Consider the following 21,325-nt stretch of genomic DNA (forward strand, 5'->3'; position numbering starts at 1 on the left):
TTGTTGTTTGTTTTCTAGCTCATTTAGGTGTAAGGTTAGGTTGTACATTTGAGATTTTTCTTGCTTCTTGAGCTAGGCCTGTATTGCTATATTCTTTCCTTTTATGACCTCTGTTGCTGCATCCCAAAGGTTTATGACTGTCATATTTTCATTATCAATTGTTTCCATGTGCTTTTTATTTCTTCTTGTATTTCCTGGTTGACCCATTCATTCTTTAGTAGGATGGTTTTAATCTCCATGTATTTTTGGTCTTTTCAAATTTTTTTCTTGTGGTTGACTTCAAGTTTCATACTGTTGTGGTCAGAAAACATGCACAGTATGATCTCAATCTTTTTGCACTTGTTGAGGCCTGATTTAAGACCTAGTATATGATCTATTCTGGAGATTTTCCCATGTGCACTTTAAAAGAATGTATATTTTGCTGCTTTAGGATGAAATGTTCTGAATATATCTGTTAAGTCCATCTAGACCAATGTGTCATTCAAAGCCATTGTTTCCTTATTGACTTTCTACTTAATCTGTCCATTGATGTGAGATATTAAAGCCCGCTACTTTTATTGTATTATTATGAATGAGTTCCTTTATGTTTAATTGTTGTACCTATTTGGGTTCTCTCAAGTTGGGGGCATAAATATTTACAATTGTTAGGTCTTCGTGTGAGATACACACTTTTATTATGATACAGTACATCTCTTGTTACAATCTTCAGTTTAAAATCTTGTTTGTCTGATATTAAGTACTGCTACTCTGGCTTTCTCTTGACGTCCATTAGCATGATAAATGGTTCTCACTATCCCCTCACTTTCAATCTGCAGGTATCTTTAGGTCTATAAAATGAGTCCCTTATAGGCAGCATATAGATGGGTCTTGTTTTTTTATCCATTCTGACACCCTACGTCTTTTGATTGGAGTATCTGGTCCATTTACATTCAGTGATTATTGATAGATATGAATTTAGTACCATCTTATTACTTGTTTTGTTGTTTCTAGAGATTTCCTTTCTCTAGTCTCTGTCACTTTTGGTCTTTCTTTCCCAAAGAGTCCCCTTTAATATTTCTTGCAAGGCTGGTTTAATGGTCATGAACTCCTTTAGTTCTTGTTTTTCTGGGAAACTATCTCTCCTTCTATTCTGAATGATAGCTTGCTGGATAAGAATAATTTGGGCTGCATATTTTTCCCACTTAGCACACTGAATATATCATGCCACTCCCTCTGTCCTGCAAAGTTTTTGTCGAGAGATCTGATGCTACCCTTATTTGTCTTCCCTTGTAAGTTAGGGACTTCTTTTGTCTTGCTGCTCTTATGATTTTTTTATCTCTATATTTTGCAAATTCAACTATGGTATGTCTTGGCATTGGCCTGCTTTTGTTGATTTTGATGGGAGCTCTTTGTGCCTCCTGGATTTAGCGGTCTCTTTCCTTCCCCAGGTTAGGGAAGTTTTCAGCTATAATTTCTTCAAATAAACCCTCTTCCCCCTCTTCCCTCTTCTTCTCCTTCTTCTTCTTCTGGGATTTCTAGAAGAATGTTATCTATACTCCTGAATGTTATTATGCTTTATGGAGTCACTGAGTTTCTAAGTCTACATCTGTGATCCAGTGTTTTTCTTTCCCTCTTCTTTTCAGCTTCATTATTTTCCCGAATTTTATCTTCTGTATCACTTAGTTCCTCTGCTTTCAGTTTTGTATCTTGGTTATAGTATTTTTTACTTCAGCCTGACTAGTTTTTAGGGCTTTTATCTCTGTGCTAAGGGACTCCCTGGTGTCTTCTATGCTTTTCTCAAGCTCAGCTAGTATCTCTATGATTCCTGCTTTAGATTTTGGATCAGGCATATTACTTATATCTGTTTCAATTAGATCCCTGGCCATGACCTTTTCTTGTTCTTTCTTTTGGGATCAATTTCTCCATCTTGGCATTATGTCTATGTCTCTGCTGTCTTCTCTGTGTTAGAAAAGTCTGTTAAATTTCTGCCTCCTGAGAGTAACGGCTTTATGAAGAAGAGGCCATATACTGTCCAGGGTCTGGTGCTTCAGGAAGTGTCTCTGGTGTATTCTGTGTACACTCTACTGCTGTGTTTTGGCTGCTCTTTCCCTCAGGTCAGTCCTCTGCAGTTACTCCTTGCCTGCAGTGGGGAGTGTTTGGACATTGGCCAGAGTGTGGCTGGCAGGTTTTAATTAGGTGTGCTCTAGTCTGTCTGCTTGTTAAAATAGACCTGATGCTATTTCCACCAGAGTTGAAGCTTTGCAGAACTCTATGGACGGGGGTTTGTGCTGGTCTCCTGGGGGAGGGGCTTGCTGCTTTGGTTCTCAGGCACACTTCCCTACAAAAAGCAGAGGGGTGCAAAGTACAGAGGGGTGGGCCTTTATGTAAGCGGTTCAGGCCACCACTGTTGGTGCTGTGCTGCTTACTGAAGTCAGTTTACCCTGAGGGATGGGGACAGAAATGGCACCAGCCCCCTCCCTCATGCCCAGAGTGAGAGTTCATGCCCACTGCTGTTCAAGGAGCCCTCCTAGAAGAGCAAACAATCTCCCCCAATGTCCCAGGTATCCTTCAGCTCACTGCCTTCACCCTGCCTATGTGTGGGGCAACTGCCCATCCAACAGCACAATGTGTCTGTGTTCTATCCCAGGCAGGCTGGCTGAGTTTTAAAACTCCAAACTTTAGGGAACTACTGTGGTATGGACTCACACTGGTCCTCTAAGGGAGGGTCTTGCCACATTGGGACTGATGTAGGTTTGTCCCAGAAGGGCAGTCGCAGCAAAGAGCAGGGGTGTGGAATCTGGAGTAAAGCACAGCAAAGAGCCACTGTCCACATTAGCTGCCTTCAGCAGATGGCTCTGTGCCTATGCTGAGAGGCAAGGGAGGGTTAATGGTGCCCACCAGCCCTTTTGTCTCTGGAGAGACAATGCCACCTTTCCCAGATGCTCTGTAAGAAGGGGGAACCACCTCTCCCAGTACACCATCTGCCCCTGGGCTCTCTGCCCTTCTTCTCTACAGGACCACTACAGTGCCCTCTGGGCTCCACACCACCCATGCCACAGACCTCCAAAACTCAAGTCTTTGAGCCTTGTTGGTTGTAAAAACACAAAAATCAGCCCCTCTCCTTTTCCCAGTCAATGGTTTTGAAGAAGTGTTTTCCTTGTGTGATCCCCTATCTCTCTCTCTCTCTTTCTTTCTCTCTCTCTCTCATCTTTGCAGCACCCATGATCTACTTCTCCCCCAAATCATATCTCCACACCTACCTTCCACGATGTGGCCTCTTCTCTCCCTCTAGCTGTGCAGTTTGTTCTGTCAGTCTTTAGATCAATTTCTTGGGTATTCAGAATGATTTGATATTTATCTAGCTGTGTTCAAGGAACAAGCCAAGCCTAGGGCGCTCCTACTACTCCACCATCTTAAATCCTATCCAGTAATGTTTTAAAATATTCATTTTCAAAGAGGTCTTAGATTAGCAATGGAGAAGATGTCTAACAGTTAAAGATTTTTACCAGAGCCAGCCTAGTACTATCTAGATTTCTACCCACTTGTTTCTTCCAATTACAAAATTTCTTTCTAATTTGAGGTTTAAATAATTTATTAGCTAAGGCCCACCTACATATCTCATAATACACTGGTAGAAACAAAGACATTTTGAGTAATTACCTATATCTAACCTGAAGGACTCTGATTTTCCTACACTACATTCAGACATCTGACCAAAAAATACTGGTCACCACTTCTCCCTCCCCCATTATGTGCCACACACTATGCGAGGGTCTGGAAATACTGACATGAACAACATCAACATTTGCCCTTTTATATGCTTGTGAACTTCCTGAGACAGTGCTATGCAAAAGCAATGCTTCTCAGACTTTTCTACCACCTAACCCAAGTATTCAGAAACCTGGAGAACTCAAGGTAGAAAACAGTCTACTTAGTCTTAAGTCTTCTGACTTATCCTTAAAATTCAGAGGGATACTACTAGCCATGATATATTCACATTTGGTTTAATTACAAAACATTTCTGGGGCACCTAGATGGCTCAGTTGGTTAAGCGTCCACCTTCGGCTCAAGTCACGATCTCATGGTTCATGGATTCAAGCCCCACGCTGGGCTCTGTGCAGACAGCTCAGAGCCTGGAGCCTGCTTTGGATTCTGTGTCTCCCTCTCTCTCTGCCCCTCCCCAACTCTCTCTCTGGTGCTCTCTTTCAAAAATAAATATTTTTCAAAAATTAAAAAAAATTTTCCCTGAGAAATATCTTTGAATAAAATTGAATATAACAATTTTATGCAACAAAAAAGGAAGATATGTAACATTTCTACCATGGTTTGTATACCCCAACCCACATCTAGAGCCCAGTTGAGAATCACTTTACTAACAGAACAACTGTCCAACACATTATATATAAAACAGCAATCCTACCTCTACCTCTCTTGGCATCCCTGGCATACTCTGTCTTAATGTTCTTCATAGCACTTACCATAAACTGAAATTTTACATGCTTATGTAATTACTGTCTGACTCTTCCCCACTAGAATATGAGATTCGTAACAGCAAAAGTCTATTTGGTTCACTACTCTGTTCCCAGTACCTAGAACATTGCTTAACATAATTGGTGTTCAATATGTTGATAATTATTGAATAAGCAAATGAGAATCACAGCAATCCTCACTTTTATTTCTTACATAAGAACTCAACCCCCTTTATCATTATCTATCCTCCGAATGTCCTTCTATGGTGATAAAATACAAAATCTTTTAAGATAACCTATTTCAGTTTTCCTACTGCTGATAAAGATTATGTTCTAAGATGTAGCCAATTAAAATTGCTACTCTAAGAGCTTCAAATTTTTATCCCCTTTTCAAAGGTTCCCTATGTTTCAGTTGGCATACATTTTAAATATTCCCTTGAGGTCTTATAAATTCTTTGCAAAATATTCAGCTGGAGAAAGGAGTGGCAAGAAAGGAAGTAAAATAGAGGCAGAAGTAGTTGGTGACTGGATGGGTGCTGAGAAAGAAAGAGGTGATATTGGAGATGATACCATTAGTTCTGGTAATGGAACACCTTACTGCAGTCTATCATCCCCACCTGAAGGTCAATCACCAAGCTGACTAGACAGATACCCCTTCCCAGGTCTTGGTTACTCAAGTGCACAAACTAAGTCTGCTTACTTTGGATTACTCAGCTGGGAATCTTTAGACCTGCTCGGTCCAAATCAATAACCACTAGCCAGACGTGGCTTCTGACACTTTAAATGTGGCTAGAATGACTCAAGAACTGAATGCTGAATTTTATTTAATTTTTATTTAAATATAAAAGCAGAAGCAACACAGGGGTGCGTGGATGACTCAGATGGTTGAGCATCTGACTCTTGATTTCGGCTCAGGTCATGATCTCATGGTTTGTGGGTTCAAACCCCGTGTCAGGCTCCATGCTGGCAGTGCAGAGCCTGCTTGAATATTCTTTCTCTCTCTGCTCCTCCCCCACTTGCACTCTGTCTCTCTCGCTCTCAAAATATATACATAAACTTTAAAAAATAAAAAAATTAAAAAGCTGAAGTAACACTAACCATGACTTTATTGTTTGGTAGAGCTACATTTCACTTTAACTGGTGCACTGTATAAATTATTATTATTGTATTTAGTAGTGCACATGTACATCTTAGTTTTTTTTTAACTTAGCTACCAAAACTTTTAAATTACATATGTGGCTTGCATCATATCTCTATTGGACAGCACTACTCTGCAACAGTGGTTCTCAACTGGGACCACTTTGTCCCCCAGGGACCATCTGGCAAGCTCTAGAAACATTTTTGGTTGTCACAACTTGGGAGTGCTATTGGCATCTAGCAGGCAGAGGCCAAGGGTGATACTAAACATTCTACAACGCACAAGATAACTTTGTTTTGGAAACAAAATATACCTGAATACCACCACTGCCACTACCTCAGTTCTTTTATCAAAGTACAACAGAGAAAAGCACCCATTACGTAGGTCAAGTACTCATTACATAAGAAGTAATGAGGGGTGACATGATGGCTGACGTTAATAGAAAGGTTTTTGTGGAAGAGGAAGAATTTTGATCACAGAAGAAGGGTGGCAGGAGTTTAAAAGGCAAAAACAAAAGGATGAGGAACACATTTTCTTTTATTGTTAGAGAAAACTACTACCAACAAAATGCAAATTGCACTCATGAAAATGAATGATAAGCTTCAGGCTAGTCAGAACCAGAAACTCTTGCAACAGTTTAGGGAAGGAGGTCTTGAGGCCTTAAGCTAAGTATACTGTAGCTCAGAAGGAACAAATGGAATAAACGCTTAGTACTTTGAAAGCAGTTTTTTCTTTAAACATCCTTATCATATACAGTATAGAAACTATTTCAAGAATGACAAATGAGCATTATAATGTGTTTAAACAAAAAATAAGGTAGATGGCCATTTTTTTCCATTATTAATCAGTAGTCCCAAACAAGATTAGACCAAGTCTGAAGCTAAGGCTGAAAAAGGCTTTTAGGCAGACAACATTACCTTTCTGGGTCAAGTGCCTTCTCATTTTTCATCCATCTAATGGCTGGAGGAGGAAGTCCTGAAGCGACACATGGCAACACTGCATTCTGACCAAGGACTCTGACTAAGGAAGAAGGTTGTTTCAGAAATACCAAGTTTGATGTGAACTCAGGATCTAAAAAATAGAAGACAATAATTAAGAAAGCACTTTACCACTTTCATGATGAGGAATTGCAATTTCCTGTTCAGTCTGTGTGGTTTTATTTATTTTTTAAGTAGGCTCCATGCCCAATGTGGGGCTTGAACTCATGACCCTGAGATCAAGAGCTGCATGCTTTACTGTCTGAGCCAGTCAGGCACCCTGTTTGGCTCTATATAACTAAATATTCTAAGAAAAAGTGACACAAGAAAATTCCAATTAAATTAGCAAGCATTTCTTAAGTCATTTCAATGTGCAAAACATCGTGCTATGCTTTCTGGGGGCCTTAAAGATGTACAAGTTATAGCTCCTAACATAAGGTGCTTACTGACCAACTGAGAGATTATTTGACACGAATCCCCTTCACCTTAAAAGACTGGATAAGGGGGTGTCTGGGTGTCTCAGTCGGTTAAGCGTCCAACACTTAGTTTCGGCTCAGATCATGATCTTGCGGTATGTGAGTTCGAGCCCTGTGTTGGGCTCTGCTGCTTGGGATTCTCTCTCTCTGCCCCTCCCCCCACTCATGCTATCTCTATCTCTCTCAAATAAATAAACTTTAAAAATAAAAAATAGGGGCGCCTGGGTGGCTCAGTCGGTTGAGCGTCCGACTTCGGCTCGGGTCATGATCTCACAGTCCGTGAGTTCGAGCCCCGCATCGGGCTCTGTGCTGACAGCTCAGAGCCTGGAGCCTGCTTCAGATTCTGTGTCTCCCTCTCTCTCTGACCCTCCCCTGTTCGTGCTCTGTCTCTCTCTGTCTCAAAAATAAACATTAAAAAAAATTTGTTAAAAAAAAAATAATAAAAATAAAATAAAAAATAAAAAATAAAAGGCTGGATAAGTAAATGTTTCATGAGTGGTACAAAGAGAAAAGACTGAGCAAGTTCAGGATCCTTAACAGCATCTTCTCCATTCATAGGGGTATCATAAGAGGTTTCCTTTACATCCCTGTATCTGTGTTACTTATGAAAATCTTTCTGAGTTTTGTCTCTTTACCTTACTCACGCAGTCTGTCAATCCTTTGATTTTTACAATGGTACAGCTATGAGGCTACTACTCGGAGTGTGTCCACTTTATATAGCTGCCCTCTTATGGACATCTGAAAAGGCTACACTTTTATGGGTAGAACATCTATTTCCAGTATTAAGTTTTGAGAAGACAGACCATTCTCAGGTTAAGAGACGTGATTCGTGTCTCCATACTCTTAGGAAAAGATATTCTACAGCCACGGTAACCACCACCAGGGCTGGCTTTAACCTTGTGTAACTAATTGATGACAGTTCTGTAGCCATGGTAACAAATAAACAAGGTCTAACAGATCAGTGACAACTCGCTTCAGTGAACATGCCTTGGAAAGTCAGCCAATGAGTGATAGCCTCAGGCTTTAGAAGTCAGCCATTCAGCAGTGGAATTACTTGCTCCTACAGCTGACATTAACCTGCTCTCGCCTCTGTAACCAACCATTAAACATGCTTCTTTGGCTGACATCAACCCACCCTTGCCTCTTAACCAACATACCAAAAACAACGTCTTCCCCCAAATTCTATACGAGATTAGCAGTTTGCATTAATTCAAGAAGACTGTGCTTGAAAGTATGGTTTTCTCTTACTTAAGTAAAAAGAAACATTCAGTACTTCGTTCATGTTTCAGATATTGAGTGGTGGCTCATCCTTTGACACTGAAAAATCTTGTTTCCTTGGATCCGGTTTTAAGGATTTGCTTGAATGGTACCCCAGGTATAAAGAAGAAACAGGTCCTCTGCCATGTAAAAGCAAGTCAGGAAGTAGGCTGGAAGATACTGCAATATGGTAATAGTTCTCTTCCCCACCCCCCCCAGATTTAGCTACATTTAATCAAATTTTGATAGAAACAGACACCTTTGAACAAATATCTATTGTCTTCTGTTCTGCCAGTTACCATTCTTGGCAGCAAAATTCCCTACCCTTATTGAGCTTACCTACTATTAGAGGAGAGAGACAAGAAACAAGACAGCATATGTCAGGTAGTGATATGTTCTGAAGTAAAATGAAGGAGAAGAGGAAACTATGGGGTGGAAATGGAAGACTTATTTCAAACAGTGGTCAAGGAAGGCTTAACTGATGCAGTGACATTTGAGCAAAGAAATAAGACAGTTGATTCAGGCAGACATCTGAGGGAAGAGAGGACTCCAGGCAGAGCAAATGCCAAGTAGCAAGACCTAAAGCAAAACAGTGTTTGGAATGTTCTAGAAACATAAGGTGGCCACAATCACAAAGTGAGGGAGAGAAGAGTACCAGATGGAAGGAGCGTTATGGGAAGAGAGGTGGCATTAAGATTACATAAATCCTGGGGCACCTGGGTGGCTTAGTCGGTAAAGCATCCGACTTCTGCTCAGGTCATGATCTCGTGGTTTGTGGGTTTGAGCCCCACATCAGGCTCTATGCTGACAGCTCAGAGCCTGGAGCCTGCTTCAGATTCTGTGTCTCCCCCTCTCGCTGCCCCTCCCATGCTCATGCTCTGTCTCTCTCAATAATAAATACATGTTAAAAAAATTAAAAAAAAAAAAAAGATTATATAAATCCTTACAGGCCAAGGACTTTAACCTTTACTCTGAGATGAGAAACCATTAGGTTTTGAGCAAAGATGTGACATGATCTAACATACATTAAAAAAAATAACTATGGCTCCTGAGGTGTAAACACACAGGACAGGAATGCCAAGGACATGGATGATGACAACAAAGAAAGAAACTGCATTAAAAAAAAAATTAGTTCATGGGGTGCCTGGGTGGCTTGGTCGGTTAAGCGTCTGACTTCAGCTCAAGTCATGATCTCACGGTCCGTGAGTTTAAGCCCCGCGTCGGGCTCTGTGCTGACAGCTCAGAGCCTGGAGCCTGTTTCAGATTCTGTGTCTCCCTCTCTCTCTGCCCCTCCCCTGTTCATGCTCTGTCTCTCTCTGTCTCAACAATAAATAAACATTAAAAAAAAAATTTTTTTTAAATTACTTCAAAGCTCATCAGGAACACCCTCAAGCATCGCTGTTCAAACACTGGTCTCACTTTGCAAGCCAATCCATAGACCAAAAATTAGCCTATGAAGTAGCTGTATATGACAAACCTGCCAAAACAACGTAAGGATGGCCCAACTATATCCATAAGCTCAGGTGTAAGGGAGAAATGTGGAATCAGGCAGCCAGCAGTGGGAGTGGAAGCCGAAAGGTGAGACATCAGGAGGCTGAAGGACTGTGGTGAGCAACAAGTGAGAGGGTGTTATGAGCAGAAGAGACACAGCCAGGAAGAGACACACAAAACAAGATCATGAGGAGAGCCAGCAGGGGCAGGAAGAGTGAGAACCCACCAAGAGAGGGAAGAAGGAGCTGGGTTTGCATTAAAATAAGGGAGTGTTATAAAGATCCAAGGACTCTTGCTTACCAGCATCTCCAGAGCTGTTTTTGTTACCATTCTGCGCATCCCTTCTATGAACTAGCCTGAGCGAGTCTCTGATGCTGACGGGTAAAGACACCTAAGTGTATGAAGTATTACAGGGAAGTAGCAGATGGAGGCTTGACGAAAGACACAGAGCTAGTGTTTGGCCAAGAAGAAAGCTATAGATACGAAACACATTTTATCACTTGATACATTTTTACTGACTAATGTATTCACTAAAGAGAGGATCTTCCTGGCACGTTTCCTTTTCTCCCCCTGTAAAAAACTGAAACTCCTATGCTGACATTAACTTGTCACACCACACATCTGACAGTGTTTGATGAAAAAAGAAAATTCTAAAAGAACCATTTTTATCCATTAACGAACATAAAACCACGGGTCCTGATGACAGGGGGATACCTGGAAGAACTTTTAACTCCGCTTCATCACTATACTTCGGCGGCCCGCCGCTCTCAACTGTGCAGCGGTAGAGCCCTCCGTCTCCTTCAGTGGCGTTGCTCACAACTAGTGTCCCACTTGGAAGTTTGATGACTCTATCATCCAGAGGAAGAGGCTGTCTGTTCTGTTCCCACCTCACAAATGGGACCAGATCCACACTGACTTCGCAATTCAGAACTGCACTGTTCCCAGCATAAACTGAAGAAGGTTCTGGTTGGCTAGCAAATCTTGGAAGACCTGGACAATAAAAAAAAGAAAAGAAGAAATAAAATGTAGTTAAATGTGACTTTAAAATGCAGTCATGGGAACCAGGAGCAAGTCGGCCCCTGTGGCCATGAGTGGAACCAGGGTCCAGACGAAGGTCTGTGGGTCAGGAAATTGGCTACAACGCGGATACAGGTCAAAGAGGCAAATGTACTAGGGATAAACGGAATCAGATTCCTCACAGTTGGAGAAGCAAGGTATAAATATGGAAAAGCAGAGGGCAGAATAAATCCCATATTCGTATTGGTAGAACTGAAGTATCAGTTTAAGCTTACAGTTTTATGTGATTATACAAATATAGTTAAATGTATATATAAATGTAAATGTATATATGTATACTATATATACATTTCATAGTCATTACAGACATATGTATATGTGTGTGGGTATATATATGTATACGTATATATTCTGGACTCTCTGGACAGAGCTAGGAGATATACACATACGTGTGTGTGTGTGTGTGTACATGAGTGTATGTGTGTGTACAAATATATATGAGATATACACATAGGTATGTATGTGTCTGTATAAATATAAACAAATATATATGTAAATGTGTGTGTGTGTGTGTGTGTGTGTATACACACACACACACATTTCCTAGCTCTATCCAGAGAGCTCAAAATCAATACCACCTAAGTAGCAATGAGTAGATATGGTGACACAATCTTGATTTCTAAATACATTCTCCACTACAAGGAACCAATGCTCCTTGGAGAAGAAGTTCATTCTAGGACTAGAATAAGGAAAGTACAAGATAAACCTGGAACATCCTGTGACAGAAGTAAGGAAGCATTCGAAGAACAACATGAACGTATCAAAAAGTACACAGAAGTCAGACTGAAGGGAGTTTCCTCTGGCTAAATCTGGGATGATGATAATTAACACAGAAAAGAATAATGAATGGATGCTAAACTTGTTGGTGAAAGATGGATGATGAATAGGATATTATCAGAGTATCAAATTAGCTCTTCCCAAAATACATATTACTAACTAATGAAAGTACAAAATATTTAACTTTACAGTGGAGAAATAGAGCACTAACTTTCATTACTTTGTTAATATAGTCCATATTATATATATTTGTTAATACAGTCCATGTTAACAAAGGGATGAAAGTTAACATTACAAGTAATGGAACAAAACATCGTATGCTTCCTGATAAGATACACTAAGAAAAACACAGCATCACTTACTTCTGTGATATTCCTCCCCAAAATGCAAAACCTGAATCTATTCATAGGGGAAAACCAGAAAACACAAAATGAAAGGATAAACTGAAGAATGACTGGAGACCAAAAGAGCCTAAAGAGACACAACTACCAAATAAAACATGTAATCCTGGACCAGAAAGGAGTGGGGGAGGGACAAAGATACTGTTTTTGGTTTTTGCTATTAAGAACATTATTGAGGCAACCAGTGAAATATGAACAGTACCTACAGTAGTATTGTATTAAGGTTAATTTCCTAAAATTGATGGATGGTTGTTTAGAAGAATATCTTTGTTTTTAGGAAACATACATGGAAGTATTTCAGTGGGGGCAGTGTCTGCAACTTACCCTTAATGGTTCAGAAAAAAAAAAAAAAACTGATTCGGGTCTGTGCCTATTGGGGGATAAGAAGGCAGACATGGTAAAGTGTTGACAGCTGGGTGATCTGAGTGACGAGCAGATGTAATTTCTTGGTTTCATTCTTGCAATAATTGTATGAGCTTGAAATTATTTCAAAATAAAATATTAACAAGAATGCAGTCATAAATACTCTGTAGATACATGGAATGCAGTAGTTAAGAGCCTAAATTCTGGAGTCACGCAATCTGAATCTGAATCCCAACTCCACCACTTGATGGCTGTGTGACGTTAGCAAGCTACTTAACCTGGAAGCCTCAGTTTCTTCTTCAATAAAATGAGAACAATAAGAGGCCTCATTGGATGTTAAAAAGGTTAATACTTAACACACTTCATATAAAGCACACTGCCTGGCACATACTCAAATACTAGCTACTGTTATTAACAGTAACATCTGAAAAGATTCTGAGATGCTAATAACACAACAAAATGTTTCTTTAAAGACTAATGACCATACTAAATTATGAGAAACAGTTCTAGGTTTTGTAGTTTCATGATGGAGAATTAATCCACATGGAAATGGCACATTTGCAGGTTGTCTAGCTTCTGAATAGGAACACATCTACTCTTCGCTCAGATCACTCAGCTGGTAACACTTTACCATGTCTGCCTTATTATCCCCCAATAGGCACAGACCCGAATCAATTTTTTTTTTTCTGAATAGGGAAAGCAGATGGAGGAACTTGTATGGACATATGAGGCAGAAATCGCTGGGGCTTCCTGTGCTCACAAGCAGGGGGCCAGTTTGTCCTGCTACTTTCAGAGACTTGGAGTGGGAGCGAGACACAGGCTTGACAAGAAAAGATTAACAGTGTCTGTATTCAGACCACCCAATTCCTCCACCTTTAGGCACAAAACACTCACAGCCAGGCTACTGCCCAGGCAGTAAAACAAAAATTTCTACTGTGGAAAAATGAGTGCAGAGAAGACTTCTCAAATTTCATTTTATGAGCTACCTAGTGTTCTTTCAAAAATTCCCCTTCTTACATGACTTAGCCAGAATCGGTCTTGTATTGCTTGTAACCAAAGAACACTAACCAATGTTCTTTTAGAATGGCAATTTGGTAGTCTCTTAAAAAAAAAAAAAGTTTTATTGAGATACAATTTATATACCATAAAGTTTACCATTTAAAGTCCACAATTCAACAGTTTCTAGTATGCACACAAAGTTGTGCAGCCATCACTATAATTTAATTTTAGAACATTTTCATCATCCCCCAAAGAAACTTTGTACTCACTTGCAGTCATTCCACATTCCCTGTACTCACTCACCCAATCTCCTGTGCCCTTGTCTCCTTTCCCCCATCCTCAGCCCTAGAAAACCACCAATCTACTTTTTGGCCCCCTGTGTTTGCCTATTCTGGACATTATATATATATAATGAAGTCACATGATCTGTGATTGGCTTCTTTCACTTAGTATCATGTTTTTCAGGTTCATCCATGTTGCAGTATATAGCACAATTTCATTCCTTTTTATTGCTGAATAACATTCCATGTACGTATTTACCACATTTTGGTTATCCATTCAACACTTGACAGACATGTAGGTTGTTTTCACTTTTTGGCTGTTACAGGTAATGCTGCTATAACAAGTCATGTACAATTGTTGTACATACTGTCTTTTCATTTCTCTTGGGTAGACACCTAGAAATAGAATGGCTCAGTCATATGGTAACTTTATGGTTACAATTTTGAGGGAGAGCCAAACAGTTCAGTGCTCTTTTTAAAATTCTACACACACACACACACACACACACACACACACACACACACACACACACACACACACAGTATAGCCTATGATCCAGCAATTAGTAGAATTACTTATTCCAGTAATCTATTCTACAGAAAAGATTTACAGAAAAGAGTGTTCACTACAGTACTGCCTATAATATCAAACAATTTTTATCCATGTAACTGTTCATAAAAAGGGAATCTTTAGATAATCACAGTATATCTATACAATGGATACTATGCAACTATTAAAAAGAACTTCTATTCATCTCTTAGCTCAGATATTATTACCTTCTGATACTCAAGGCCATGAGTGAGTTAAATAACTCTCCTACAGAATCTTGTCTGCAGCCAAAGGACTGATTATACTATATTAAAATTGGCTGTTTACATTACATTAGGCCAAAAATATTTCCTGAAGGCTTTGAAAGCTAAAAAGAAGGCTAGACAAACCTAGCAGAGTAGAAAAGAGGAAAATGTAGAGGACAGGCTTAACAGGCAGTGGGGAAGCCATGAGCAAAGGCCAGAGACCAAGAATAAAAGGGATTTGAAATGTTCAGTACTGGCAGAGCTTAAAATGTGCTGCAGGTGGTCCTGCTGACGAGGGTAGAGGGCAGGGACAGGCAGGGTGGAATGTTGAGAAATGAAGCTAGAGAAGTGGAGACTAGCTCATGAAAAGACACAAGGCCTGTAAGAGTTTAGACATCAACTTGATGTTGTCACTGAGGAGCTACTGAAGGGTGAGAAGAGAGCCCTGACCACTGGACTGGAAGAGGGAAAGAATGAGGCACCAGATGGTTACAAGGTGAGGGATGGTGAGAAGTGGCCTCAGGATCACATACAAGAAACCAGGAAGCAGAATTCACTGGATTTGGCGACTGGTTGTGGGAGACAGCTGAGAAGAAGGAGTTACGATTAAAGCCCAGCTTAAAAATGTAAACGATAAACAGGAGCTCACCTAAGTAACAGTGTAGGGGCAGTCATCATGCTAACTTATCTATCAACAGGTTGGAGAAAGCCTGACAAGTAGATTAGAGGAAGAAAGGAAGGGAGAGGGGGGAAAGGGAAAAAGGAAGGAAAGAAGGGGGGGAAAAAAGAGAGGAAAGGCTAATTATCAAAAGAAGTGACTCTTTCACCCTTTTCTTTTTCCATCCTCAATCTGTGATTATGGAATAATTACAGTAGTTCTATATCACACTCAAATTCAGCTTTGAGTATCTGGTTCCAAAGAGAAAAAGAGTCATCATACTCTGAATGAATGAACAAGTATACTGTGAAGTGCGCAGGAGATGGGGAACCATCACCCTAGAGTGGCAATGAAATGGGGAACTATTCATGCAGTCATATTTTTTTTACATGTTAACATTTTACCAAGACGAGTATATATATAAGACTTAAACATAATACAATTAAAAAAATTTTTTTAATATTTATTTTGAGACAGAGAGAGACAGAGTGTAAGCAGGAGTGGGGCAGAGAGAGAGGGAGACACAGAATCTGAAGCAGGCTCCAGGCTGTCAGCACAGAGCCCAATGCAGGGCTCAAACTCATAACCCGTGAGACCATGACCTGAGCTGAAGTCTGACGCTTAACCGACTGAGCCCCCCAGGCGTCCCAACATAATACAATTTTTGTACAATGTGACCCTTAACAAAAACTACTTCATCTAGTACTCAAGTGAAAAAACATGGACCTGAGGAATATAAGTATCTAATACAAAATAAGCATGACTTAGTTTACACTTTCCATTATTCTTCAAATAAGAATGTTCTAAAAGGGAGTGAATATTTCTCTTTACAACTTTCTGTTCTTCACCTTAATACCTATATCCTATAGGTTTTTAAATAATCCAATTAAATGTCAGTTCCTTGTTTGGGGCATAAAGGAACCAAGATTCTGACTATCCTGCAAGTCTTACAAACCCATACTAAATTGTTATGCTGGGGAAGATAATTTAGCAATCAGTGAATCAATTTTCCTATACAACTTCCTCTGTCATTTCCAAGTTAGAAAAAAAAGAACTGACTCAATACTTCAAATAGCAACTGTAGGCAATTTAAATAATAGAAAGGGGCAAAGTGCTGCATTTTACTTCCTACAGCACTAAGCAAGTCTTAGCATAATCCCATGCACACACTAGATGCTCAACTGGTATTTGTTAAATGAGTTTATTTATGGTAATCAGTTAAGTGAAAACTCCAGGATGATAATGCTTTTTATCAAGATATACCTTTCATAAATTTGAAAATATACATAAATTACTTAAAAAAAAACTTACCTGCTACTGTGAGCTTAGCTGTTCTGCTGACAATCGTTCCAAGGCTCTCAACAGTGGCCACACACTGATAATAACCTTCATCAGGTTTATTGTGTTTGGAATGCACCACATTGCTGATAAATAAAGACCCATCTGGGAGAAGCTGGCGTCGGTCATCAGATACTAAGTTTAAAAAAGTCCCATCTTTTTTCCATTCGATTTTTGGAGAAGGCTCAGAATATGCTGAACAGTTCAATATAACAGAAGAGCCTCTAACTGAGAGTGTATCCTCTGGTTCTACCAGAAAGTAAAATGGAGTGAATGTTCGAACGCTGGATCCTATGAAAATAATGAAAAGAACAAAGTTAAGCAAAACTTTCTTCTTCTATTTCTGTAAGAAAATATACTTTGGACAAAAATTATTGTCGAATACTTATGCTGTTTGGATATGATACATAGTAACAGTCATTTCACCATGAGTGTCTAATAAAATTTCTTTTATGAGGAAATCAAAATTTGACCCATTTAGAAGATGAGAAAAAAAGACCCTGCCAGATGAGATAATCATTGTTAAACTACATGAATATTTAATAAAAGCTTTATTTCAAACCCTACAATGGGATTTATAAATATTTAAAATTATTGTATTCAAAGTGAACTTTTCTATGAAACATAAAGGAAGCATAAAATTGAAATGATTCTTTGTTAGTAATAAGGTATGTTTACTGGCTGTATTTCTTTCAAAATTCACCATACATACACTTTGTCCATTTTTCTAGTGGATCATTCATCCTATTGATTTGGCAATCTTTGGGTATTATCTATCATGTTTTGCAAATACTCCTTTTTCCATTTTGAATTTATTTTTATCGTAAGAAAATAAATTTTAACTACATAGAAATAAATCTGTTATGCTTAAGAAGTTTTTATCCCAAGATTATAAAAAATTTCAGCTTTGTTTTGTGCTAGTACTCTTGTGATTTCATTTAAAAAATTTCTGCTATAACCCTTACATTCTCAGCCAAAGAAAGCTTTCCAAGTCCAAGCGTTACCTGTTTTTTTCAAGAAAAGTACTAACCAACTCCCTTGCAGTCAGATCACAATCAGTTGTAATCAGATTTCTTCATGTGAACAATTAGGGAAGTTTAGTTAAATAAATGAAACCAAGACTGTTTTTAAAATATATCTACACACCCCTTTATCTAAATTTATTTACATTGTAAATTTAAGGATGCAACTAGCTCTTTATTACATTATGAAACAATAGTTCTAACTAAATACAAAACACACTGGCAGAGGGAAGGGAATAATATTCGCTTGTTTTAAAATTTTCTGGGGCAACTGGGTGGCTCAGTTGGTTAAATGTCCGACTTCGGTTCAGGTCATGATCTTGCAGTCCGTGGGTTCAAGGCCCGCATCGGGCACTGTGCTGACAGCTCAGAGACGGGAGCCTGCTTCAGATTCTGTATCTCTCTCTCTGCCCCTCCCCCACTCATGCTCGCTCTCTCTCTCTCTCTCTCTCTCTCTCTTTCAACAATAAACATTAAAAAAAATAAATAAAATAAATAAAATAAAATAAAATAAAATAAAATAAAATAAAATAAAATAAAATAAAATAAAATAAAATAATTCTAACACTTACAATGCTAATCAAATTCCAAACAGACTAATCATCCTTCCCCAAAAGCCAGAGATGGGTCCCATCCCTATTTGATGGTTATGAAATTGATTCTTCAAGACTTAAAACTCTTGAAAATAACCTTGGGAATTTTTCAAAAGTAAGCTGAGGTGATTTGCTTCTTATTACAGTAAAAAATGTTATATTGGTACTATAGCAAAATAAATAAAAATATCAACTCCAGGGCAGTACAAAATGACAGCTAAACTAAGAGAAATTACTCTTACACCATTCCTGTGTGACATTACATCTTATTATACCACCCAAATTAAACAATTCAGGAACTTAAGAGATAAATGTATTAGACTGGCAATCAAAATATGCAAATTAACAATTTTAAATAATTATTAACAAACCAAATTTAATTTTAAAATTTGGACAAAGTTTCTGCCATTTAAAAAAGTAATAATTACATAAATGTAAATGTTTTACAGCTAAACACTCTATCATACTTTTGATTTTCTTTCATTTTAAAAGTCCGTATCAGCCACAGTGAACAAGAGTATATGTCTTCCAAGAGTTTTTTAAATTATATGAAAGTTTACAAATGCCTTTGAAAATCAAGGCACTTCAAATTTTACAAATATGTACTCTACATTACTTAGAATACAGCATTGCTTAAATACTTACATATATCCTCTTTGTATTTTATTCCCTCAGTAAACAGGCAGTGACCTAACATATTGTTCCTTCACTTAAAATCCCTCAAAGGCTTGCCACTGTCTTTTACAAAAAGATCTAAATAAACTCCCTAGCTGGATTTCCATGTGACTGTATGACCTGGCCTCTGCCTACTCTCCAGCCGTCCCCCCGCACCACTGTCCCCTCACCCTGTAAGGCATGCTGCACTCCTGTCGGCCCCTGCAGCTCCTGCCCTCTTCACACAAGCCATTCCCACCACCACCCCTCCCCAATTAACTCCTAGTCCTCCTTCAGGCTCAGCTTCAATACTACTTTCTCAGAAATGCTATCTGTCCCAGGTACCCAGACAAGATTAGTTTCATCCTGTCCCAAGCAGGCATGGCATACAGTACTCTACCTACACAGCACTTCAAATGTTCTTAATCTTTAAATATTTGTAATACCTTGTTTGTTCAGGCACAGAAGTTCCCAAATTTTCTTGGCTCCTGGTGCCTTTATTTTCTTAGTAATTTTTTTCATGAATTCCCTAGGCTAAAAGAAATACCTAACAGTTCTGCTTAGGAATTAGTTAGGTTCAAACAAATGAAGAAATATTCATGTCCTAACAAGTTAGCACCTTGCTGAAAAAATAATACACATACATTGAAAAATACTTCAACTTTTAATTAACCACAATTAGTTATTATGGGGTGTGTACACCTATTGGATACTGCACGTGTCCTCAAACCTTGAAATCAGATTGGATACTGCCATCTTCATTTCCTGCTCCACAGTGATTTTTGCATCGTACTTGGTTTTTATCCCAGCAACCACCAAAACCCAATTTCACAAACATCACGGCATTGAAATGAAGATAGCACAATCAAATGTTGAAACTGTGAACTCCTCTCACCTACGAGTCTGCACAGTGCCCAACAGATGTCGCTGTGTTTCCCTAGACAGCTTAAAATACGCCTGGGAGTTCTGTGAGGTACCTGGGGTATGTCGGGATATAGTTTGGGAACTAGAGGCTCACAATCTTTCTCCATATCTTTATTCTCCATATTCATAATGTTGACTTACCACAATCGATGGTATCTATCTTTACCAGCTTCTAAAAATTTCCATTGCTTGAAGTATTTATTTCCACTCCAATACTAGCCATTAGTATCACTATCTTTTATGATAAAACTTACTAATGAACTGGTTTTTGCAAACTTTGATGAGTCTCTAAAAAATTATATATAAGAGCAAAGAAAGCCAAGAAGAGCGAAAATAATTTAGAATAACAAGGTAAAGGGACTGCACTCATCAATTTTCAGTATTTATTAAGCCACTATGGCTCCAGAGCAGGGATAAACAGAGCCACATAACAGGTTAGAGAGTCACAAAATAGAGCTATATATATATATTTAGACACTTAACATTCATTAGAGGTAGCATTTTATATCAAATGGGGAAAAAGATGAACTACTCAATGAATGTTACTAGGACAACTGGGTATCCACATGGGAGAAAAACAAACCTAACATTAACATGGTTCTATGTATTAGACACTGCTCTAAACATTCTCTACAAACTAACTACTCATTTAACCCCCATGACTATCCTATGAGATAGGTACTATTATTCTCATTTTAGAGGAGAAAACTGAAGCACAGAAATGTCACCTTGTCCAAGGTCACACAGGTTATAAATGACAAAACCAGAGCCTGTGATGTTAAACACACTACACTATAATGTCACTCATATACATATAGAAAAATACATTCCAGGCCTATGAAAAAATTAGTAAGAATTTTAAGAAAACACAAGGATAACCCTTGAGTCAGATAACCTTTAAAAAAATTTTTTCATTGTTTATTTATTTTTGAGAGAGAGAGAGACAGAGCATGAGTAGGGGAGGGGCAGAGAGAGGGAGACACAGAATCCGAAGGAGGCTCCAGGCTTCGAGCTGTCGACACAGAGCCCGATGTGGGGCTCAAACTCACAAACTGTGAGATCATGACCTGAGCCGAAGTCAGACACTCAACCAGCTGAGTCACCCAGGCACCCCGAGTCAGGTAACTTTTTAAATCAAAACAGGGAACTTCAAAGCTAGAAAAGATAGATATGCTTCAATTCATTGCATTTATTTTTTTCTATTTTTTAAATTTTGTTGAGAGAGAGAGAGAGAGAGAGCTCATGTATGTGGGAGAGAGGGAGAGGGAGAAAGAAAGAATCTTAAGCAGGCTCCACGCTCAGCATGAAGCCCAACGTGGGGCTTGATCCCACAACCCTGGGATCATGATCTGAGCCAAAATCAAGAGTCAGATGCTCAACCAACTGAGCCACCCAGGAACCCCGCATTTAAATTAAAAAAAAATTATGGTAAAATATCATAACAAAGCAAAATACGACAAGGCTGGGAGGAAATATATCATATGTAACATAAAGAATTTAAAAAGTCACACCACTCAATAGAAAAGTGGAGGCTGTGTTCCAATGAAACTTTATAAAAACAAACAGCAGGATGGATTTGATCCAGTAACTATAGTTTACTGACTCCTGCCTTAGAATATTTAGCCAGCAAAAAAATAAGTTAGCTATGTTTTAGCT

The 21,325-nt window shown here is 38.8% G+C and overlaps 1 protein-coding gene across 9 annotated transcripts in view; it reads right to left on the minus strand.

Moving 5' to 3' along the window:
- The window catches only part of NEO1 (neogenin 1), a 236,168-nt gene that overhangs the window by 151,100 nt on the left and 63,743 nt on the right, over positions 1–21,325 (minus strand). For all 9 annotated transcript variants that reach the window (XM_045449150.1, XM_045449149.1, XM_045449148.1 and 6 more), the window contains exons 2-4: positions 16,450–16,767; positions 10,502–10,777; positions 6,504–6,657 (exon numbers count right to left, since the gene is read on the minus strand). In XM_045449150.1, the coding sequence (XP_045305106.1) occupies positions 6,504–6,657; positions 10,502–10,777; positions 16,450–16,767 (748 nt within the window). The remainder of the gene's footprint in view (positions 1–6,503; positions 6,658–10,501; positions 10,778–16,449; positions 16,768–21,325) is intronic.

Source organism: Leopardus geoffroyi, chromosome B3 (genome assembly GCF_018350155.1).
Source record: "Leopardus geoffroyi isolate Oge1 chromosome B3, O.geoffroyi_Oge1_pat1.0, whole genome shotgun sequence".
NCBI lineage: Eukaryota > Metazoa > Chordata > Mammalia > Carnivora > Felidae > Leopardus > Leopardus geoffroyi.